This window comes from Lepidochelys kempii, chromosome 18, assembly GCF_965140285.1.
Source record: "Lepidochelys kempii isolate rLepKem1 chromosome 18, rLepKem1.hap1, whole genome shotgun sequence".
Lineage (NCBI taxonomy): Eukaryota > Metazoa > Chordata > Testudines > Cheloniidae > Lepidochelys > Lepidochelys kempii.
The window spans coordinates 2,075,325-2,096,169 of record NC_136397.1 but is presented as its reverse complement, the minus strand read 5'-3'; the positions used below and the strand labels follow the sequence as shown (position 1 = coordinate 2,096,169).

The 20,845-nt window shown below is 51.3% G+C and overlaps 1 protein-coding gene across 4 annotated transcripts in view; it reads right to left on the bottom strand.

Moving 5' to 3' along the window:
* The window catches only part of ALPL (alkaline phosphatase, biomineralization associated), an 86,704-nt gene that overhangs the window by 23,624 nt on the left and 42,235 nt on the right, over nucleotides 1-20,845 (bottom strand). For 2 of the 4 annotated variants that reach the window (XM_073316617.2, XM_073316620.2), the window contains exons 3-6: nucleotides 16,022-16,141; nucleotides 12,406-12,521; nucleotides 8,623-8,797; nucleotides 7,732-7,907 (exon numbers count right to left, since the gene is read on the bottom strand). In XM_073316617.2, the coding sequence (XP_073172718.1) occupies nucleotides 7,732-7,907; nucleotides 8,623-8,797; nucleotides 12,406-12,521; nucleotides 16,022-16,141 (587 nt within the window). The remainder of the gene's footprint in view (nucleotides 1-7,731; nucleotides 7,908-8,622; nucleotides 8,798-12,405; nucleotides 12,522-16,021; nucleotides 16,142-20,845) is intronic. The other 2 variants (XM_073316618.2, XM_073316619.2) reach the window with 1 other exon arrangement.

Genomic DNA, 20,845 nt, shown 5'->3' with positions numbered 1-20,845 from the left:
GATTGCAGAGCCCTTGGCCATTATCTTTGAAAACTCATGGCAATCGGGGGAGGTGCCAGACAATTGGAAAAAGGCAAATATAGTGCCCATCTCTAAAAAAGGGAAGAAAGAATCTGAGGAACTATAAAATCAGTCAGCCTCACTTCAGTCCTTGGAATAAAAATCATGGAGCCTCAAGGAATCCATTTTGAGGCACTTGGAGGAGAGGAAGGTGATCAGGAACAGTCAACATGGATTCACCAAGGGCATGCCTGACCATGCCTTCTATGATGAGATAGCTGGCTTTGTGGATATGGGGAAAGTGGTGGATGTGATATACCTTTAGCAAAACTTTTGATATGGTCTCCCACAGTATTCTTGCCAGCAAGTTCAAGAAGTATGGATTGGATGAATAAATAAGGTGGATAGAAAGCTGGCTAGATTGTTGGGCTCAACAGGTAGTGATCAAGGGCTCACTGTATAGTTGGCAGCCAGTATCAAGCGGAGTGCCCCAGAGGTTGGTCGTAGGACCAGTTTTGTTCAACATCTTCATTAATGATCTGGATGAGGGATGGACTGCACTCTCAACAAGTTTGCAGATGACACTAAACTGAAGGTAGGGATAGTGTCCAGAGTGACCTAGACAAATTGCAGGATTGGGCCAAAAAAAATCTGATGAGGTTCAACAAAGACAAGTGCAGAGTCCTGCCCTTAGGATGGAAAAAATCCCATGCACTGCCATAGACTTGGGACTGAGCGGCTAATTGGCAGGTCTGCAGAAAAGGACCTAGGGGTTACAGTGGACGAGAAGCTGGATATGAGCCAGCAGTGTGCCCTTGTTGCCAAGAAGGCTAATGGCATATTGGGCTGCATTAGTAGAAGCATTGCTGGTAGATCGAGGAAATTATTCCCCTCTATTTGGCACTGGTGAGGCCTCATCTGGAGTATTGTGTCCAGTTTTGGGCAACGGAAATGATCAGGGGGCTGGAACACATGACATATGAGGAGAGGCTGAGGGACCTGGGATTGTTTAGTCTGCGGAAGAGAAGAATAAGGGGGGATTTGATAGCTGCTTTCAACTACCTGAAAGGGGGTTCCGAAGAGGATGGACCTAGACTGTTCTCAGTGGTAGCAGATGACAGAACAAGGAGTAATAGTCTCAAGTTGCAGTGGGGGAGGTTTAGGTTGGATATTAGGAAAAACTTTTTCACTAGGAGAGTGGTGAAACACTGGAATGGGTTACCTAGGGAGGTGGTGGAATCTCCTTCCTTAGAGGTTTTCAAGGTCAGGCTTGACAAAGCCCTGGCTGGGATGATTTAGTTGGGTATTGGTCCTGCTTTGAGCAGGGGGTTGGACTAGAACCTCCTGAGGTCCCTTCCAACCCCGAGATTCCATGATCCTATGGGCCCAGAGCAGAGCCCTAGGTCTGAGCGAGCCTGGCTGGTGCCTCAGACCCTGAGTCCCGCATTGCCCCGAGCCGTCTCTAGGCATTTGCTTTGAAATATTTTTTTTTGCTTTCTTATTTTTAGCGGAGGCACAGATTTCCCTTCTCAGGAGGTGACCCTGTGAAGCTGCCAAAACAAAAGCATTAAGGGAAACAAGCTTGCTGCCCGCCTGCCACCAGCCACCCGCCCTCCCACCGTCATGTTTCCCACCCAGGGCCGACTTAAAGCAACAAACCACGTGCCCGTTAAACCACTAACAGGCTTGGCCGTTTGCTTTGTGGTTATTTTGACGCAAAGAGGGATATTCATTTACAGGAGAGGCACCAGAGAACATTTCTGCGGGATTCCCCAGCCTGGTGCTGGCAGGGCATAGACACTAAAAGGGGGGGAGGGATCCCTCAGTGGTTTGAGCATTGGCCTGCTAAACCCAGGGTTGCAAGTTCAATCCTTGAGGAGGCCATTTAGGGATCTGGGGCAAAAAATGGGGCTTGGTCCTGCTTTGAGCAGGGGGTTGGTCTAGATGACCTCCTGAGGTCCCTTCCAACCCTTGTATTCTACGATTCTATGACTGATTTTCATTTTATTTTCTGCGAGGGCTACATTAACGAGACTGCCTCCATGGCAGGTACCTGCTCCACCCAGCCGACTTGTTGCCTCCCTTGTAATTTTCATGTCCTTTCTTTCCATGGCCGCAAGACACTTCATGACTTCGTGGCCTCGTTGGCAAAAAGCATATTGAGTGGCCCCATCTGTGGGCTAGACCCCTGTGGTGGCAGAGAGATTTCTGTGGCATCAGGAAATCAGTGGGCACCAGAGCATGGCCCTTTACTTCTAGTGCCAACTGCGATCTGAAAGTCACCCTGGGAGACAGCTTATTACTCACATTTCTTTCTGCCTTCTCACGGCCGAGAATTATAGCCTTTCACAAGCGGTCAGTAAAGTGGTTTCTTCCAAAGAAGAAAGCGAATTCATTCAATCCCAGACCACAAAATCTGGGACAGATCAAACTGCCAAGGTTTTCATTCCACTCTAATGCCAATGGGAGCACAAAACAAAATCCACAGGGTCCATATGTTACTGGAAATCAGACTACACATTCCAGGGGGCTCGTTTTCTGCTTCTAACATGTGTTTTTCCTCTGTGGAGCAGAGTTCTTATGCCTAGTAACAATGAGGCCACCATTCGGGATAAAATTAAATCCAGCCTGAACCTCTGGCCTGAAATCAAATCTCCACCACAGATGGATTTAGCTACGTAACTATTACGTCTGAGGCCTCTGCTGCCTGAAAAGCCTGGCAGCCACTTTGGGCCAGATTTGCAGAAGAGCCCAGTTCCCATTTAGGTACCTAAATGAAGTGCCAGATTTTCAAAGTTACTCTGCTCCCAATGAAAACCACAGAGAACTCCCTTCTTTACTGAGAGCAATGGAGAATCTGGCCATGTAGGTCTCATTCAGTGCAGGCTGGCCCAGCCGAGATTGGCCCTGCGTTTCCTCATGGAGACTTTATTGTGGCATGTTCCCGATTTTTATTGCTCTCTTCATCTACAATAAAGGTTAACCTGGATGAAAATATCTGGAGTAACACAGGTAAACCCAAAGTAGAAGACAGGCTTTGGGTTCAAAAAAAAAAAAAAAAAAAAAAAACACACCACACCACACCCCACAGTTTGGTAAATGGTTTTTTCCCTTAAGTGTTCAGATCTCTGGAAGCAGCAGACTCAGAAAAGCAACCAAAAGGATTCAGAGAAACATCCAGAGCAGCCAGCATTGAGGACCACCCACTGCCCATAGTAGAGGAGCATGCTGGATACCAGGAGTGTATCTGAGCAGTTCTCATGGCACAAGGTGGTTCTCAAAGCTCTGCTCACATGAAGAGTCTCCAACAGACACAGCTAAGCTTCCCATGGCACCTGGAAAAGGGACTCTGAGCCATGCTCCTGCAGTACCTAGACATGCCCATTAGTAATTATTTGTGTAATAGCCCAGCCATGGAGCAGGACCCCACTTGCTAGGTGCTGTACACAAACAGAACAGAAAGATGGGCCCTGCTTTATTCAAACGTGCCACAGTAACTCAGGTCTCCCTTGCTCAGTCAGACAGGCCACTGTTAGGATGGGACACTTCCCACAAAGGCCCAGGCACTGTAGAAGTGGTGAAAGTGATTGAGCAGGGGCCGCTCTTTGCTCTGGACCAGTGCCATAGTGAGAGGCGTGTTTGTAAACAAGAGCACGCTGACAGCAGCTTTCCACAATATTTATTGTGGTTTCTCCCGCCTTGAACCTGGAATGCAGATGAATGATTAGCTGGATTTGAAGGTCATCTAGTTCAACTGTAACTTCTGTCAAAGCCTGTCTACTCTGTCAAAAACCTGTTCTGTAATTTCCTACAGACAGGTGCTCCTCAATAAGCAGTCCTGATGCATACCTTTACACCTCATATGCGCTGGGGGACTCTTTCTACTGCAGGAGAAGCACACCACTGTCAGAAGAGGCTGTCATTGACACTCCTACTTCTGCATGAACAGGTCTTTGCATTTAGGGCCAAATTCTGGTCCCAGTGAAAGTGCTTGAGGGAACAGATGGATCCCATGACCCCTGAAGGTCAACAGACCACGGCTTTGTCAGACCAATGTGAAGAGAGAGAGTTCCTAGTACATAATAATCCAGTCTGGAGATGACAGAGGCCTAGATCACTATGGAAAGGCCCAGATCTTCTCATCTCCCTGTACCCAAGAGCAACAAAGGGGACTGTCAGTGCTCAGAACCTGAGACACAAAGCCTTGATTTGGAAGCACCAGCAAATGTCCCCAGAAGCCTCAGAGCAGCCAAATCCAGCCAGCCAGTCTCCTCACTGAGATGTTCAAGCAATGGGACTGAGAGAGTGAATCCTCCAAAAGGCATAAGTGTCACGTAGGCCCCTACATTGGCACCAGCTGGAGGCTGTGGTTTCCTCCTTGTTCCCCTACCACATCAGAGTTGAAACAAAAAGGCAGCCATTTTGCTGAGCCCAGTGGCAGAGGTGGCCATCTTGCTGAAAAGCCAGTGCCTTTGTGATCCTCACAGATGAGAATGCCCAAGATCAGAGGTTGTAATGAAGTTTCTAAGTTGCTTTGATGGCCCTTATGGTTACAGACTCCTGGCCCAGACACCCTTTATTTTGAAATACCCTACACCAGCACTCAAGCTCACAGAGATTTAGGCCCATATCTCTGGACACATCCAAATTATGAACCCTGCCAAGAAACAGCCCTTCTCATGTGGGATACTCCCACAGGCCTAGGTTCCAATGTTCCTTTGGGGCAGGGGGGGGAATGCAAAGGTGGCCTTGCAGCCCCCTGAATAGCCCACCACCCCCTCTTAGGCTTTCAGGAGGGGACCCAGCTAGCCCACACCAGCTCTCCAGGCACAAGCATTAACATTTGCTTTATTAAGAGTCACAAAGGTGGCTGTCCAGGCCAGCCAACTGCTGGCAGATCCCCAAGAACATTCCCTTTCTTCCCACTCAGTCCCTGCCATTTTCATTGCCAAAGCCTCACACAATCACTTCACGCCTTTGCCATCAGGGAAGGAGCCATTAGCTCAGGACAGGCTGGTGGATCCCAAATGCTTACTGGGAAGCAGCAGGCACCAGCTATTTATCCCCACGGAAGCAAAGCTGGAAGCTCTGGGAAGGACGTCCTTGTTCTGCTGATGCTCCAGGACTACTTCACTAGGGCCTGATCCTGACACACTCCAAGCTCATTGGGGATGGAGGCTGCCCAGCACCATGTCGAGCTGAGCTCTCAGCCAACTCCTTTCACTTGCCACAGTGCCTGATTGAGCCCAGCTTTCAATATTTGCCTCGGCTAGGTGGCTGCTGGATCCCCCCTTTTGCCACACTAACTGCCTGGCACCCCGGGCCAAGAGTCAGCCCCACCGGATGCCACCTGGCTAGCAATATTGCTGCCAGAGGAAGGCACGTTGGGTGGAGCAGAGCCAGCACACAGCTTAGGGTGGGACAGGAGAACTCTGATGGGTGAGCTCCGCCAGGATGCAGAGCAGTGTCTGCAAAGCGGGCAGTTTTCTCAGAGCCCAGATAAGCCAGTTGATCCCGGGTTATTAATCTGAAAGCCTTTAATTGTCAGTGTTCCTTGGATCACTGTGCGGGGCCTAGTCAGGCTTCCCTTTGCTCCCCTCCTGTTTCCTAAGCCATCATGGCACACTGCAGTGCGGCCAAGGGTGAGATACAAGCTCATTTGGCTAATAAGTGTACAGCTCACAGCGTTTTGAGGCAGCTTGGGAGCAACATGGGAAAAGTACCACCTAATTTCCTCACCCCAGCCCTGCCCCCCCACTCCAAACAACCCCCACAGGGGGGACACCAAAGACAGAGCAAGATGTAGATATTAACTTGGATTGTCAGGGACCAGTTTATATTCTGTTGCACTGGAATCCTGCGTCTAGGTGCTACCACAATACAAATAACTAATCACCCTCAGAGGAAGGTAATGTGGCAAGGGAGTTCTGCCCAGATTGGAATACATCCCTTTGCAGTCAGGGTCTTCTTCAGCCTGCTTTATGAAAGCCACTGAAATCTGCCTGGTCTCTTATGGCTAGTCTATCTGGCAGCTGTTTGACACGGGACTACATCAAACACACATTAGGTACCTTTCAGTTCACACCAGCAGGGTCTACATGGGCCAGTTAAAAGCACGACACTTTAGTCTGCTCTACAATTCTCCCCCCCCCCAATCTCCCATATTCTGCACTGTGCTGCAGTGTAGATCAGCCCTTAGACGCCATTAGGGCCAGGAATGCTTGTTTGGAGAAGGTAAAAGACAGCCTAAACCTTCGTCCAAATCCAGCCATGGAGGATCAAGGAACTGCAAATAATTTCAGTGTTTCTTATTATTTTTGCAGAGCCTCTCCTTCGCAGGTGGAGTTGGGACTGAAGGGGCTGACCTGGGGCAAGAGCTATCAATGCAGTGTAGCCCAGTCACATACAGCGCTTTCCATGCAGAGATCTCAAAGTGTTTTGCCACAGTAGGAAATGGCCATTATCCTCGTTTTAAAGGTGGGGAAACTGAGGCACAGAAAGCAGAATGGTCTTCCTCAAGGTCATCCAGCATAAGAACTTAACATAAGAATGGCCATACTTGGTCAGACCAAAGGTCCATCTAGCCCAGTATCCTGTCTGACAGTGGCCAATGCCAGACGCCCCAGAGGGAATGAACAGAAAAGGGAATCAAGTGATCCATCCCCTGTCACCCATTCCCATATATTGGCAAACAGACACATGTGCACAATCTACTGCAAGCAGTGTCTCATTTGGAAGATTCACATGGGCAGAGCTTAGCGTACCACCATCTTTTCTTCCCACCAATCTGACCGGGCTACACATTTATCCCATGTTTTCATAGGCTCTGCTCTTCCCCAGGAATCATGGGCAGAAAGCAAAACATTTGTTTTGCGAAGGGTCAGGGAAGTTCCAGAACTCCTACTTCTAGAACGGACAACCGATTGGTTCCCCCCACCACGGATTTGCTCTGACATTGCACAGCTCCAAAGCACACAATGCTGACACGACTTGAGTGACAACAAGATTGAAGTGAACTCTCCAAGGTCCAAAATAAACACAAGCCGCGCTGTACGTATACAGAGGAATGTTTTTCAGTTGCAATAGTTTACCTACCTACGGACAACAGTAATCTACAAATCCAGCTGGGAAAAGTCCAGGTACAGAACAGCAACAGTCCTTTTCCATCACTATAAAGGGCTATACCCTGCATCACCCTCATGGATAGCCCTCGACCCAGTTCAGCAAGGCAATGGCAGAGCAGGGAGCAGAGCCAAAGTTTGCTACCTGCCAGGATGGCACCCTCCATACTTCACCATGCTGTCTTTCATGACAAACACTGTTCCTAGGCCATCTCAAGCCTAGCAGAAGTATCCACATTTCTGGGTGTTGATCCCAACTGACCATCCAACCCTTCCTAATCCATCCCCCAATAATTGAGTTTTGAAACAGCCCCCCCTGGGTATGAACCCACAACCTCCAGCCCTTCAGAACATACTTCTACCTTTTGTGCTAAAGGAGAAACTCCATTAACTGGAAGCAGCAGCAGGTTCTTTCTTTCCATGGGGCCCAGCCACCAACTAGGGTTGCAGAACACATTTTACGTGTGTTACAATTTCATGATCTAATCAATGCCAGCTCCCACTGATACCAGCCCTCACCATATTATACCCAGCCCCCCAAGTCATTCCTCCCCAACCCCAGGAATATAATGCTATTCATCCTCCGGCTCTGCTTTTCTCCACACTATACCTCGATGTCTGGGATGTTGTCAAAGAGCTGCTGGGCGATATCTTTGCAACCCTGCTGGATGGCCTCCGGGGGCATCTCGTTATCCGAATACCAGTCCCTGTTAGCAGAGTGGGCATAGGCAGCACTGGGAGTGGCGTGGTTTACCCGTGTGGTGGTGACGATGCCCACAGACTTGCCTGCAGCAGGAGAAAAGGGGTTAACAGTGGGATAAGTGAGTGGGGAGCATGACATGCGGTTTGATGGTTAGAGATATAAAGGGCCTGATCCCCATCTCGGAGTGTAACCATGCTGCATTTACCCACGAAAGCTTATGCCCAAATAAATCTGTTAGTCTTTAAGGTGCCACCGGACTCCCGGTTGTTCGTGCTCTATTGACACCTGCAAAGGAGAGACCACCGCACAAAGCATTCTGGGATGCTATCATGCAGTTCACCCTCTGCCAATCGTTTTCCCCTGGCTCACCTCACGTTGGAGGGACATGTTTTCTAGCCACAGCCCTAGAGGGGGCACTGTAGGATATGTCCAGAACAGACAGGAGATGGGGGATCTCACTGGGGAATGTCCCAGGTATTTCTTTTCAACGGATACATGGAAGGGGGCACTGGCCATTAGTTTAGGATGAAACTTCACATTGCTTTGGTTCAGGTGTCCTTGGCATGGCAGTTGTTTCTGCGGTCAGGGATGTTTTTCCCCCCAACCCTTCTTTGGAAGAGGGGCACATCTGGGAAGTCCTGCTCTAAGGGACAGGAATGCCAGAAACAAAGAAATCGATGAAATGAATAAACTTGACCTGGCCATGCCCCCGTCCTGCCCACCCTCCCCTCTGGCCACTGGGCCCAGAGAGCTGGTCTGTATCACACATGACATCTTACAGCCTGCCCACTTGCTCACCTGCTCCCTTTGCCCACTTGAGAACCGATGTGACCTCGTTGCCCGCTGTGGTATTGCACTGAGCGCGGGTCACGGCTGCGCTCACGCCCACCGTCCCCTCGTTGGCCTTCACCCCACAGAGATAAGCAGTAGCTGTGCCTGCACTGTCTGGCACCTGGGCGTTGGTGTTGTAGGTCTGCAAGGATGAACGGCAGGGTTGAATGAGCAAGACCAGCGTCAGCAGCCCCCGTCACAAGGCTTTGGCCACTTGCCTTTCCTCCCCAGAACAGGCATGGAGGAAACAGAGCCCCAAGCCTCCCAACTGTACGTACCAGGGACTGGTCTGCTGATGGCCTATGGGGAAAGGAGCTGGGGTGAGTTAGGAGAAAGGCAATGAACATATACAGGCTTGGGGAGGCTGGTGTGTTCTATGCTAGGAGCTGGATTCCAGTCTCCAGGCAAAGAACAGATCACAACACTAGCTGCCTTCAGGGCAGGCTTCAAGCCCAGATTCCACAGTGAGGTCTCTGTGAGGTAAGGCACTCGGGACGGGTGTGGGAAAGAGACACTCCATGCAGCCGGCATTCAGTGGGTGTGAAAAAGGAGTGGAATCTCTCCTGTGCCTTGGCGTGGATACTGCTAACAAGAGGAGGGGCTGAGATAAGGAAAGGAGTGGGTTGCTCTGTCTAGCATTCTCCTGGGTGCTGCATTTCTTGGATGCCCTCCCATCCGTCCTCTCAGCATGTAAATTACACTGGTTTTGTGAACAAATTGGTGCAAGATTCACCACTTTGCTCCATGCACCGTGTATATAACTTGCACAATTACAGGCCACACAGCTGGACTGGGCCCAGAGACGCTGCCACTCATGCCAGGTCTGGATTCTGCCCCATGGCAACTCAAGGGTTGCAAGGAGACTGCCCTGAACCTCCCATTCCAGAGAGATGCTCCCATTCCCAACAAGGCCGGGCAGCTCTCCTGCTCTCTGCCTTGTGATTGTCCCCCAGTTCTCACTCCCCACCCTCACCCACAGCCAACTTCGGGGCATTTAACTGTTACTTCAGACAAACCCTGACTAGCCAGGCACCCCAGCCTCCCTGTGGGCCCCAGCCAACCCTACCAAGTTGGCACCAAGACTCCCATTGCCCTTGGTGGGATGGGGCCCACCAGTGATGCCAGGAAATCGCTCCAACTGCCAACCTCTGCAGCACCGGGGCAACTTTGGGAGATGCCCATGTTCTCAACCCTTTCACCTACTAGCACTGATATGACCCCCTTGCCTTCCACCCACTGACAGCCTTCCCCCTCACCAGGAAGGGCCCAACGGTGAGTAGCAAGGGAGAGATTGCCTCAAGGGGTGTGCCTGTGCCTTCAGGCTCGACTCCCACAGCAGAAAAGGGAGCTGGCAGAGCAGGACCCCTATACCTCGTGCCATCACCCAGCTGCCCACAATCCCTGCCTTTCAGCTCCATGCATATTTTAACTCAGTCCAGAACATTTTTAACCTGGCACCAGACAGGGACACTAGGCAACACATATTTGATCCTATTCAATAAAAAAAAAAAATAAAAACCCCCACACCTTGCAAAAAATAAAGTTTTTCCTCCAAAGTGGGGCATCCCTCACCCCCCCCCCCCCCCCGCCTTGTGGCAAGTAGCTGGCTAGCCTCACCCTGCACTCCACTGCGGTGAGATGCATTATTGACACAAACATGGATTGAATCAGGGCTTCAGTTCAGAGCAGGGAGGCAACAGCAGGCGTCTCAGTGCCAGACCATCCACCCATGGCCAGCTGCATGCCAGCAGATGGGCTGGGTGAAGAGCACAGCCCTGCAAATGCTGGTGCCAAGATCCTTTTTCCAACCCAAATGCCAGGGACCCATGTCCAGGGAAAAGCAGTTTGGGAGAAATGAAATGGCATTTTTAAGTTTGTTTTTAAGAGCAGCTCATCTATGCAGTGTTTTACCCTAAGAGCTGCCACTCTGCAAAAGAGACACTGGTCCCTGTGATATTAGGGACTGTGCCTTCAAGGGCTGAGCTTCCCAGACAGCCTGGGTGGAGTGCCATGAAGTTCATGTTATGCACAGATGGTTGGAACCAAACTTAGAATAAAGCAGATCTCTTGTAAACTCTGTAAGCTCTGTGCGACCACTGACCACCCCAGCCCCCTGCTCCATCAGCTCGGAGAATGGAAGCAGGCAATGGGTTGAGCAGCTCTCTTGGCTTTGCTTGGTGGAGAGCAGTTCAATTATAAGGAATCAGGGAAATAAACTCTTTGTATTCAGACTGATTTTTCAAATCAGCCTAAGGGATTTGGATGCTCGAGGTCCCATCCATGACATAATTAATGCAAACTGAACACCCCAATCCTGGAGGCAGCTTTAAAATTCTCAGTTATTTTAAATCAGAGATATGTGGGTATGTGCAAATCTGAATGCAACCCTAGCTATGCTGACCCCACTATACATTCATACGCATATGCACACACCTGGCAGCCTCAGGATCAGTTTTAGAAGTCTATCTTGTGACCAGAGTGAAAATGCAGAGGGTTTTTCAGGAGTCTGCTTTCCCACAGTCTAACCTTTAAAAATTGCCCTTGACCCAGAGCCCTTTCAAATGTCAAACTTCCAAAAGGCATCAAAGTTGGCCCAGCACCTCTGTATTCTCTGCCATAAATCTTTTCCTGGTCTCTGAGAGGCCAAGACACCTGTATATATTCTGGCATTAATCCCTATGCCATTGCAATCACTTGAATTAACCCAAACAAATGGAAACTGAATTTCTTAAAGAGACACCTTCCTGGCCGAGAGGAGCTGCCCTGGGCGTGTATGTGTCAGTCAGCTGGCACAAATCTTTGCCTTTGCCAGTGGCTTATTTGCTGCTGGTTTGATTTACAGCACTTGTCAATACCTGCTGGAGAGGTGGCACTGAGGTCACTGAAATTGATTCTGCCTGGGGTGTCAACAAAGGGGCAGTCTCGTCAACAGGCCCACAAAGATATGTTAGTCTCCCAGCTTCTCCTCCCATGGGGAAGTTGGCAAAAGCCAAGGACAGAGGGGTCCCTAGCCCCTAAGAGAAGTAATTTTGAGTGGGAGGGAAGGACTGGTGGCGAATGCCCTGCAGGTGACCCAAAGCAACCAGCTCCCTGGAGAAAAGTGACAGTTCCATGGCTGTGGCAGATGCTTTATCCACAGTCACCTATTTCTGCAACCAGGCTGAAACAAACTGAGCTGCTTTCACTGAGCAACCAGGGAAATGCAGCTGAAGCCCAGAGAAGATGGGGCTCTGATACTAGGCAAGGTGTGGGGTGAGAGGAGAGGGGTGGGGAGCAGGTGCTGGAGGAAAACCTTCCCCCATACCCCAGAAGAAACACAACAACAAGTTGAAGGTGCAAGAGACAGGGACAAAACACAATCCTTGCTGCCCCTCCCCCCTGCAGTAGTGGAGCTGGGATTGTACCTCCTTGGGCACAGGCCAGCTTTTTAAAGGCCTTCAGGCATTGTTGCACTCGGCATTGCCAGGCCTAACCGACTTGGACGTTGCAAGACTGAGCACAGAAGAGGTACAGTCCTTTGAATGACTGTGATCCAGTTTTTTCTCTACCCTTCCCCCACAAGCTGAGCAGCTTCACAGTGCCCCCAACACAGACATGTCTAAATGCCCCAGCCATGAAATCCAGAGCAGGACAGATCCCTGTAGATTCTCAGCCACAGGCATTGCCTCACCCCCGCCACTTTGTAGCTCCTGCTCCCACCCCAAACCATGCCCCAGGAATAGCCAGGCAGGCAAAAATAACTGGGCTCACCTTGGACAAAGCCACATAAGGAAATTTATCCATTTCCAGCAGCGAGTCTTCCCCCTTCATGTTCTGCAGCTGCCCCTTGAGGATACGAGCTGCTGTGACGGTGGAGACTCCCATGCCTGCAGCAGACAGTTGGACAAAGCAAGAATGAATCACATGGAGCAGTGACCTGTGTCCAATGCTGAAGAATCGCAAAGCACTGACTCTGACTTCCTTAAAAGCTATTGCAAGGCATTGCAGGGGGATCAGAAAAGCCGGTCCAACCCACTCACCAGAGGCTTCTCCACACAGCTGTCTCCAGATCAGGTACAGACTAAAACATTAGTTGCAACAATTATTCCTCTTTTTTGTCTGAGCTTGGCTCCCCTGGCCCCAAGAGGAAAACATCAGGTGACAGTATAATTAAACCATGCTCATGACACAATTAACCCTTTAACTGCTGAATTAAAATAGAACATTGCACATTGTTTATTTTGCTCTGCATCCCATTTCTATTCCCCTGAGAGAAGTCCAGGGCTAAGGACCATCGTCCCAAACCACGGCTGTTATACACAGTAAAAGCAGTCTATGCAAACCACTTCACCCTTGCCAATATAGGATTCCAGTTCATCAAAGACTTTGGGGAATTAGGTACTTCCTCTCTTTCTGAGTGGGTTCAGACAAAAATTGACATAAGGCCCTTCCCTCAATGTGAGGAAGCACAGAAGATGGGCACCAGTTTTCTCCAGTGGCCATCTCAGCTTAAAGCAGTCCCTGGAAATCTCCACATTGGGAGATCTTCTCAGAGAACCAGTCAGATAGGACTAAGGAGAGCAAGGGAGCTGCTCTCATCTAACTGTTCTGGTAGGCAAGGGGCCCTATTCCTGGTCTAGGGGACAAGGCACTGGATTAGGAATCAGGCACACGGGATTCTATTCCTGGCTCTGCTGTTGACCTGTTCTGGAACCTTGGCACTGCGGAGTAGAGAGCCTCCAAGACCACACCACAGACTAGGGCTTGTGCTATGGCGATAAAAATAGCTGTGTAGATCTACCCCCTCCTTCGACGTCAGAGCATGAGCTCCACCCAAGCCACAATGTCTACACAGTTATTTCTAATCCAGTAGCACAAGCACAAGCCTGTTGACCCAGGCTCAGGGGCAGGCTGTGTAGACAGACCCTTTTGTGTCTGTTTGCCCTCCCCATCTATTATCTGCAATGGGTGCTCTTGTAATATACACTCTGTTCCTGCATTCACCTTCATTCTTTTGGTAGCTCAGGGACATTTTTATACCTGGTATTTCTTTAATAACTATAAGCTCTGAATCTGCAAGTTGCACCACGGATGCCCACTAACTTCCATGATGCTCAGAGATGGAGCCAGTGAAGGCCTGGGACCTAGCACACTATAGTGACTTATGGTAACATTTTCAAAAGCGTCTACTTAACATGGAAGGCTAAGTCTCACAAAGTCAATAGTCCACATTTCTAAGAGCCCAAGATCACTTCTGAAAATGGGACTTAGGTGCTTTTGAAAATTTTCCCCTTGACTGTGCAATTATGGAACAGACGTGACATTTTGATTTTTCTTTGTTTTGTTTATTAGAAAAAGGCTATTTATGCTGAGTAGGGGCATTAAATTGTCAAAATGTCAGAGATTAAAAATGGCCTTTTAAAAAAAAAATTTTTTTCAAATAACCACTTTGTTTCTCTCTCTACATTTTTTCTCAAAACAGAAAAGTCAGGTTTTCCATTAAAAAGTATATTATTTTGCTTCATTTCTGGCAGAATACACGTTACCAGTTTCCAACCACACAACCATTTGCACGGCAATTACTGGTGTGCGTGCAATGTTTGTGAAAGGCTAGGACACAGTCTTGAAGTTCAATGATCCCTCGCACCAACTTAAGCCAGTCAAAAAGCTCAGACAAGCAACATACCCAACCTAGGGGATGAGGGCAGAGAACCCGGAGAGCTTTAAAAACCGGCTCATCAGGACAGATGTGCCGAGGGGCACTTGACCAGGTGTGTGCCGGACCAATAGCACTTGTGCACACAGCACAAACGGCCCATGTTTTAGAAGTCCTACCCCAGGAGTCAGGCTCCAGAGCACATGTTCTGAGAGGTGCTCAGGATGGATATGTGACCAGATGCTACTCATGGTGCAAGATCAGCAAGAGCGACTGGTGAACCTTCAAAGGGTTTATTCAGAGAATCATCCCCCTGTGTTGCTTTCACTCCTTCTGTTCTCTCCCTCTACCCCCAACCCCAGCCTGCAAAGCATTCCTGGCTTTCAGAAGCTGGCTTTGTTGAGCATCTGCCCCTGCTCCAAGGGTCTTTGCTTCGTTTGCTTATTCTCTTGTTTGAGGTTGGGTGAAGTGGTGAAAAATTGCTGCTTGATAACTAGAGCCTCTCGGAACAGATGTCTGCAGCTCACAGTGGGGAGGGGCGCGTGGGGGTGAGGAGTGAGAGAGACCTAATCCCAAGAGTCCCAGGAATCAGAGCACAGCCCAGGATTACCAACAACCCCATATGTTTTACACCAAGACCCCAGAAGAATGTCCCAAGCATGGGTCTAAATGGAATCAGCTGTCCCTGGGACATGGCATGCTGGCACTGGGTCCTTCTGAACCAGGCTTTCCCGGGCTGTCTAACCACACAGCAGCTACTTGAAAGGTTAGATAAACTTGGCATCCCAGCCCTGCTGTTGGTGGACCTAGTGGTTCCCAGCATCTCTGGGATCAACCTCTCCTCTCCACCTTCAGCCTGCATCGTGACTCATAGAATCATAGATCAGGGTTGGAAGAGACCTCAGGAGGTCATCTAGTCCAACCCCCTGCTCAAAGCAGGACCAACTCGGACACAGCCTGGGTCACTGAACTCCAGCGGGGAGGGGCAGGGAAAAGCGTCCATGTGATGCCTGGGAAAGGGGATATTTGGGAAACGCAGCTCTCTAAAGCTGGCAGGAAGGGGGTCAGGTCAGCCAATGGGAGCTTACTCTGATGACAATGCCTCCCACTGGCGGCGAATATTTGATCGTGTGATGTCACAGCAAGTGCAACATCAGCACAGTTATCGCTGTGCCGCACTCCACAGCCACTCACAGCTGGGCTGCAAGCACAGGCCCCTGCGACTGAGCCACACGGTGCGCGTCTAGGGTCTATGACACACAGCTCAGTGGTCCTTCCCTAGGCCAGGTGAGGCAGGAGGGGGAGCTGCCATCTCCAGCCTCCTTACTCCAGCCCGGTAGAGGACACACTACTGCTCCTCCTCCATGCCACCGACACGGTTACCACTAGGGAGCCAGAGTTAGCCACAGTGGGTAATGTTGGGGAGAGAGGCCCAAACCCTCCGAGGTGTTTAACTCCCATTGTGGGCCAGCGCAGTCCCAACCAGTGGAGTTCCCAAGTGGAGGACTCTGGCAGAATCCACTGAGATTTATGAATCACCAACCAGGGGAATTACAGGAAATTCCAAGAAAGTTTGATGGCAAGATCACTGCCTGCCCCCCCACACACACACACTCCCCACCCACCCACAATTTCCAGAACTGACCCAACCCCTCTTCCTGAGACACTAGGGTTGACACAGGCCACTCCCGCCCCATGTGCGCTGCTTAGGCAGCGGATGAAAGCACTCACCATCTCCAAGAAATAAGATGATGTTCTTGGCCACATTGGTGTTGAGCTGCTGCAGCTTCAGGGCAATTTTCAGTGTCTGCTGAGCCTGATTCCTCCAGTACTGTGGATTCTTCTCCTTCTCTGAAAGCAGAGCCACGGCAGGGTGAGAGCACAGCAGCCAGAGAGAAGGGCCAGGTCTACACTGCAGAGTTAGGTCAACTCAAACATCGCTCCAGGTGTGAAAAATCCACCCCTCAGAGCAGACCTAACTCCCAGTGCACACAGCTGGACACAGAAGCCTTCCATTGGAGAGATGCACTAACTACAGCAATGGGAGAGCCCCTCCGCCCCAGAGGTGACAGCCAGGGGAGAAAGAGGGTGGACCGCTTGGCTGGGATTCTAGAGGGGGGACTACATGGGCGATAGCCCTGAGCCATGACACTCAGAACCTCTGGGATTTAAACACACCACACACAACCACATATCCTCATGTGCCCCAAATTAGTGGGCACTTTTGAAAGTTTGACCAAAGTAATTTGCCCCATAGTCACACAGCAAATCAGGCAGAGCCAGAAACAAAAACACACACACACAGAGTTACTTGTTTCTTGTAACTGTTGTTCCTGGAGAGGTGTTGCTCACATCCATTCCAATTAGGACTGTGCATGCGGGGCGCACACACGTCGGAAAGTTTGTCCCCTGGCAGCACCTGTCGGGTCGGCTGTGGAGCCCCCTGGCGTGGTGCCTTCAAGGCACTCAATATGTGACCCTGCCAACCCCGCGCCTCCTCAGTCCCTCCTTGCCGGCTGCTCCGACAGAGGGGAAGATGGGCGGGGATGAGCAGTGGATGTGAGCAACGCATCTCGAAGAACAATCGTTAGGAGAGGCAAGTAACCGTTTTTTCTTTGAATGATTGCTCGTATTGATTCCCAAGCCTCACCCAGGTGTTAAGGAAACGCTGATTGCGGCAAAAGCCGCGTCGTCCCTGGTGAGCTGAGTGATGGCCTAGCGAGAGGTGAAGGTATGTACCGAGGACCAAGTTGCTGCCCTGCGGATTTCTTGGATTGGAACCTGGGCCAGGAACACGGCCGATGAGGCCTGGGCCCTAGTGGAGTGTGCCATGAGAGCTGGGGTTGGCACTTTGGCCAGTTCTTAGCACATGCGGATGCAGGACATGATCCAGGAGGATATTCTTTGAGATTAGACCGGGAAGCCTTTCATCTGGTCTGCCATGAATAGCTGGGTCGATTTTCTGAAGGTCTTAGTGCGCTTAATGTAGAAAGCTAGTGCTCACTGAACATCAAGGGAGCGTAGCCATTGCTGTTGGGTACTGGCATAAGGGTAAAAGGAAAATGTCCTGGCTGGTGTGGAAGTGAGACATCACGTTGGGGAGAAAGGCCGGGTGTAGCCTGAGTTGCACCTTAGCCTTGTGGAAAGCTGTGTAAGGCAGTTCTGAGGTGAGGGCCTTTAGCTCAGACACCCTCTCACAGATGTAATGGCCACCAGGAAAGCTGCCTTCCAAGACAGATACAGGAGGGAGCAAGTCACCAATGGTTCGAATGGGCCCCCCACATGAGCCATGAAAGGACCAGGTTAAGGTCCACGCAGGGACAGGCTGCCGAATCTGAGCATGCAGGCGGTGCAAATCTTTGAGGAAGCAACCAACCATAGGGTTGGCAAAGACGGAGTGATCCGACACTCAGGTGGAAGGCCGAGATAACAGCAAGGCGCACCTTTACGTACCCAGCAGTCTGAGGTTATTTGGGACCAGGCATGGTAGAGGTAGGACAAACGATTCAAAAAGGGCGGGGAAGGATCCAGGGAGGAGTCTGGTGCGTTGTCCTCGGGCGTCTCTTCAACAGGCCTGCTTGGAACCCGATGATGGTTTGGTTGGGTCCTGGCCTTGTTTGGAAGGGGGATTGGAAGGCTTCCTTCTGCTGTTCCTGCCCCTCAGTCTGTAGAAGCCCTCCCTCAGCTGAGGAGGGTAGGAGGGCTGCTGCTGCTGGGGCTGGGCCTGGAAGGGTTTCTGTTGGGTTGCTGGGGTGTGCATACCCAAGGATTTCATAGTCACCCTTGAGTCCTTTAGGCTGTGCAGCCGAGAGGCAGTCTGCTACGCGAACAGGCCTGCCCCTCGGTGGAAGGCCCGAGGCTTGCAACCAAGAGGTGCACCTCATGGCAATATCCGAGGACAAGGTGTGCACTGCTGAGTCTGCAGTGTCCAGTGAGGCCTGTAAAGAGGCCTGTGCCACCACCCTGCCTTCCTCTACTATACCCCCAAACTCCTCCCTGGACTCAGATGGCACAAGCTCCTTGAGCATCAAGTTCCAGGAGTTGAAGTTACAGCAGCTCAGAATTGCGAGCTGGCTGGCAATCCTGAGCGGACATCCCCCCATGGAGTACACTTTACGGCCAAACGAGTCTAGGCGCTTGGCCTCCGGCACCTGCTGCCCCTGCCTCTCTCTCATTTACAGTCGCAGCCACCAATGAACTGGGCTGTGGGTGCGCAAAAGAGATATTCGTACCCCTTTGAGGGCACGAAGTACTTCCTCTCAGCGCCCTTGGCTATGGGAGGGATGGAGGCTGACAGATAGTCTTGGAATTGGTCTGTATGGTCTTGATGAGGGGCAGAGCCACCCTCAAAGGACCTTCTGGGGCCAGAATGTCAACCACAGGGTCCTCTAACTCCACCACCTCCTCGGTGTGCAGACCCATGTTGCACGCTGCTCTACGCAGGAGGTCCTGGTGGGCACGGCTATCTAGAGGAGGCAGTCCAGAGACAGAAGTGCCTGCAATGGCTTTGTCCGAGGAGGACGAAGAGGCCATTGGGGGAAACCAGGCCCTCTCATCCTTCCTGCTCATCAGGAGCCTGACTATCTGCTTTGCTGGTCACCCCCGGCTCAGGAACCAGAGTTGGAGCTGATTCTGAGAGGAGGTGGGGGCACTGTGTCTCCCCAGCACCCCTAGGGGTGGGCTGACTGGCTGAGGCCTACGGCCCCCTCGGTTCAGAGGTGGCCGATTGGGAGCCTTTAGACTGGGTGCCCTGGGCTGGTGATATGCCCATGGGGTCCAGAACGGCCACTGCGCTGGTCCCTGCCACTGTGCAGGCCATGGCCCTGGCCCCACCTCAGAGCGTCTATAGCCTGACCAGTGCCGGTCCTGCTCCGAGTACCTAGACCCTGCCTCCAAGTTTGAGGACCAGGATCACGAGGGCCAGGGTGGTGCTGAGCGGAGCTGAGCTGGCAACCGGTGCTGCGAGGCTGGGGAGCAGTGCGTGACCTGGAGCTACACAGGGTCATCGAGCGGCGCCGGATTGGTGCCGTGTCCAGGACCTGCTCCGCAAAGGATCAGCATTGAGAGCGCTGGCATGACCTGGAGTGGCGCCGTGAGTTTGACCTGGCTGTCGGCACCACTGTTCATTGCTTCTTTGCCTTGAGATGGTGCCGTGGTACCAGAGGCTTGATGTGAATCCTAGGCAACCTTGGCGCTGTCATGGTGATGAGGCCCCTTGTGGCCAGAAAGGTGTCCCGAGTGGATGGTAGCTGTACCTCCTCAATGAGGAGGGCTGGGGAGTCCAACGGCACCAGACTCGACAATCCCCCTTGCAGGGCCAAAGTCAATGGTACCGTCTCTGCAGGCTTTGGCGCTGGGTGCTCCTCTCGAGGACGTGCCCCATTGGCTAGCTCCAGAGGGGTGGGTCTGTGGGACGGAGAGCTGCTCTTTCTTTGCTTTGGGTGCTGCTTCTGCGCCAGGGAGTGGGAGCGGTGCCGGGTTGATCCTGCCGGTTTCAGCACCAGGGAGCAGCGGTGCTGCAGGTCTCTGCCAGAGTCCGTCCACTGTGCCACTTCCACCATGGCGCTACACACCGAAGAACTCTCTGCCAGATCCTGCCACACGGAAGGAAGTTAAGGTCTAAGTAGGTCTTCACCATAAGGAGCTGCTTAAGGTGAAAGTCTTGCTCCTCTTTGGTTCTAGGGCAAAACCCTTGCGAATCCCATACCTATTGGCTTGGTGAGCCTCCCCCAGGCACTTGAGACAAGTGTTGTGAGGGTTGCCCGTTGACACGGGCTTGGAGCAGGACTTGAACCCCTGGGACTTGGGATGAAAGCTCTCCCAAGAGAAACCAATCAGGATGGAGGGTAAACCTCCCATCCCAACTGCTACTACAATAAGCTAAATAAAAGATACAAGAAAAACAAGAGCTAGGGAAACGTGGAGAACTTGCTGAGCAAGAAGCCACAGTTCCAACAACTGTCACAGGTGGTAGAATCATATCATAGAATATCAGGGTTGGAAGGGACCTCAGGAGGTCATCTAGTCCAACCCCCTGCTCAATAAGAAGGAACTGAGGTGGCACTGGGTAGGCAGAGTCATATTGAGCACCATGAAGGTGCCACACCAGGAGGCTCCACAGCCGACCCGACTGGTGCGACTAGGGGGGAAAAGAAAAAACAAACACCTTTCTAATGACTGCACACGGCTCGCACACATCTAATTGGAATCGACACGAGCAATCATTCAAAGAAGAACCTAGAGGTCCTGACTGCCAGTCCCCAGCTGTCACCACAGTGCTCCATCCTTTAGCAGAAGGAACCAAGCCCCAAAAAGCAGCAACAAGAGCCTGCCTCCACAGGCCTGGATCTAGACATGAGAAGAAACGAGCACTCTCTGCATGTCTTTAAGGAAGCCAGCAGCATCTGCCTGCACAGTCTTCTCCTTGCCATACTAACTTATGAAATCAGCCACCCTTCAGGGAGGTCACCCGGGGAGTGGCCATTTTCCAGGGTTTTGTGGCATTGTGCATGGGACTAGGAGAGGTTTCTAGCCTGTGGAATGAAGCTCAGAAGA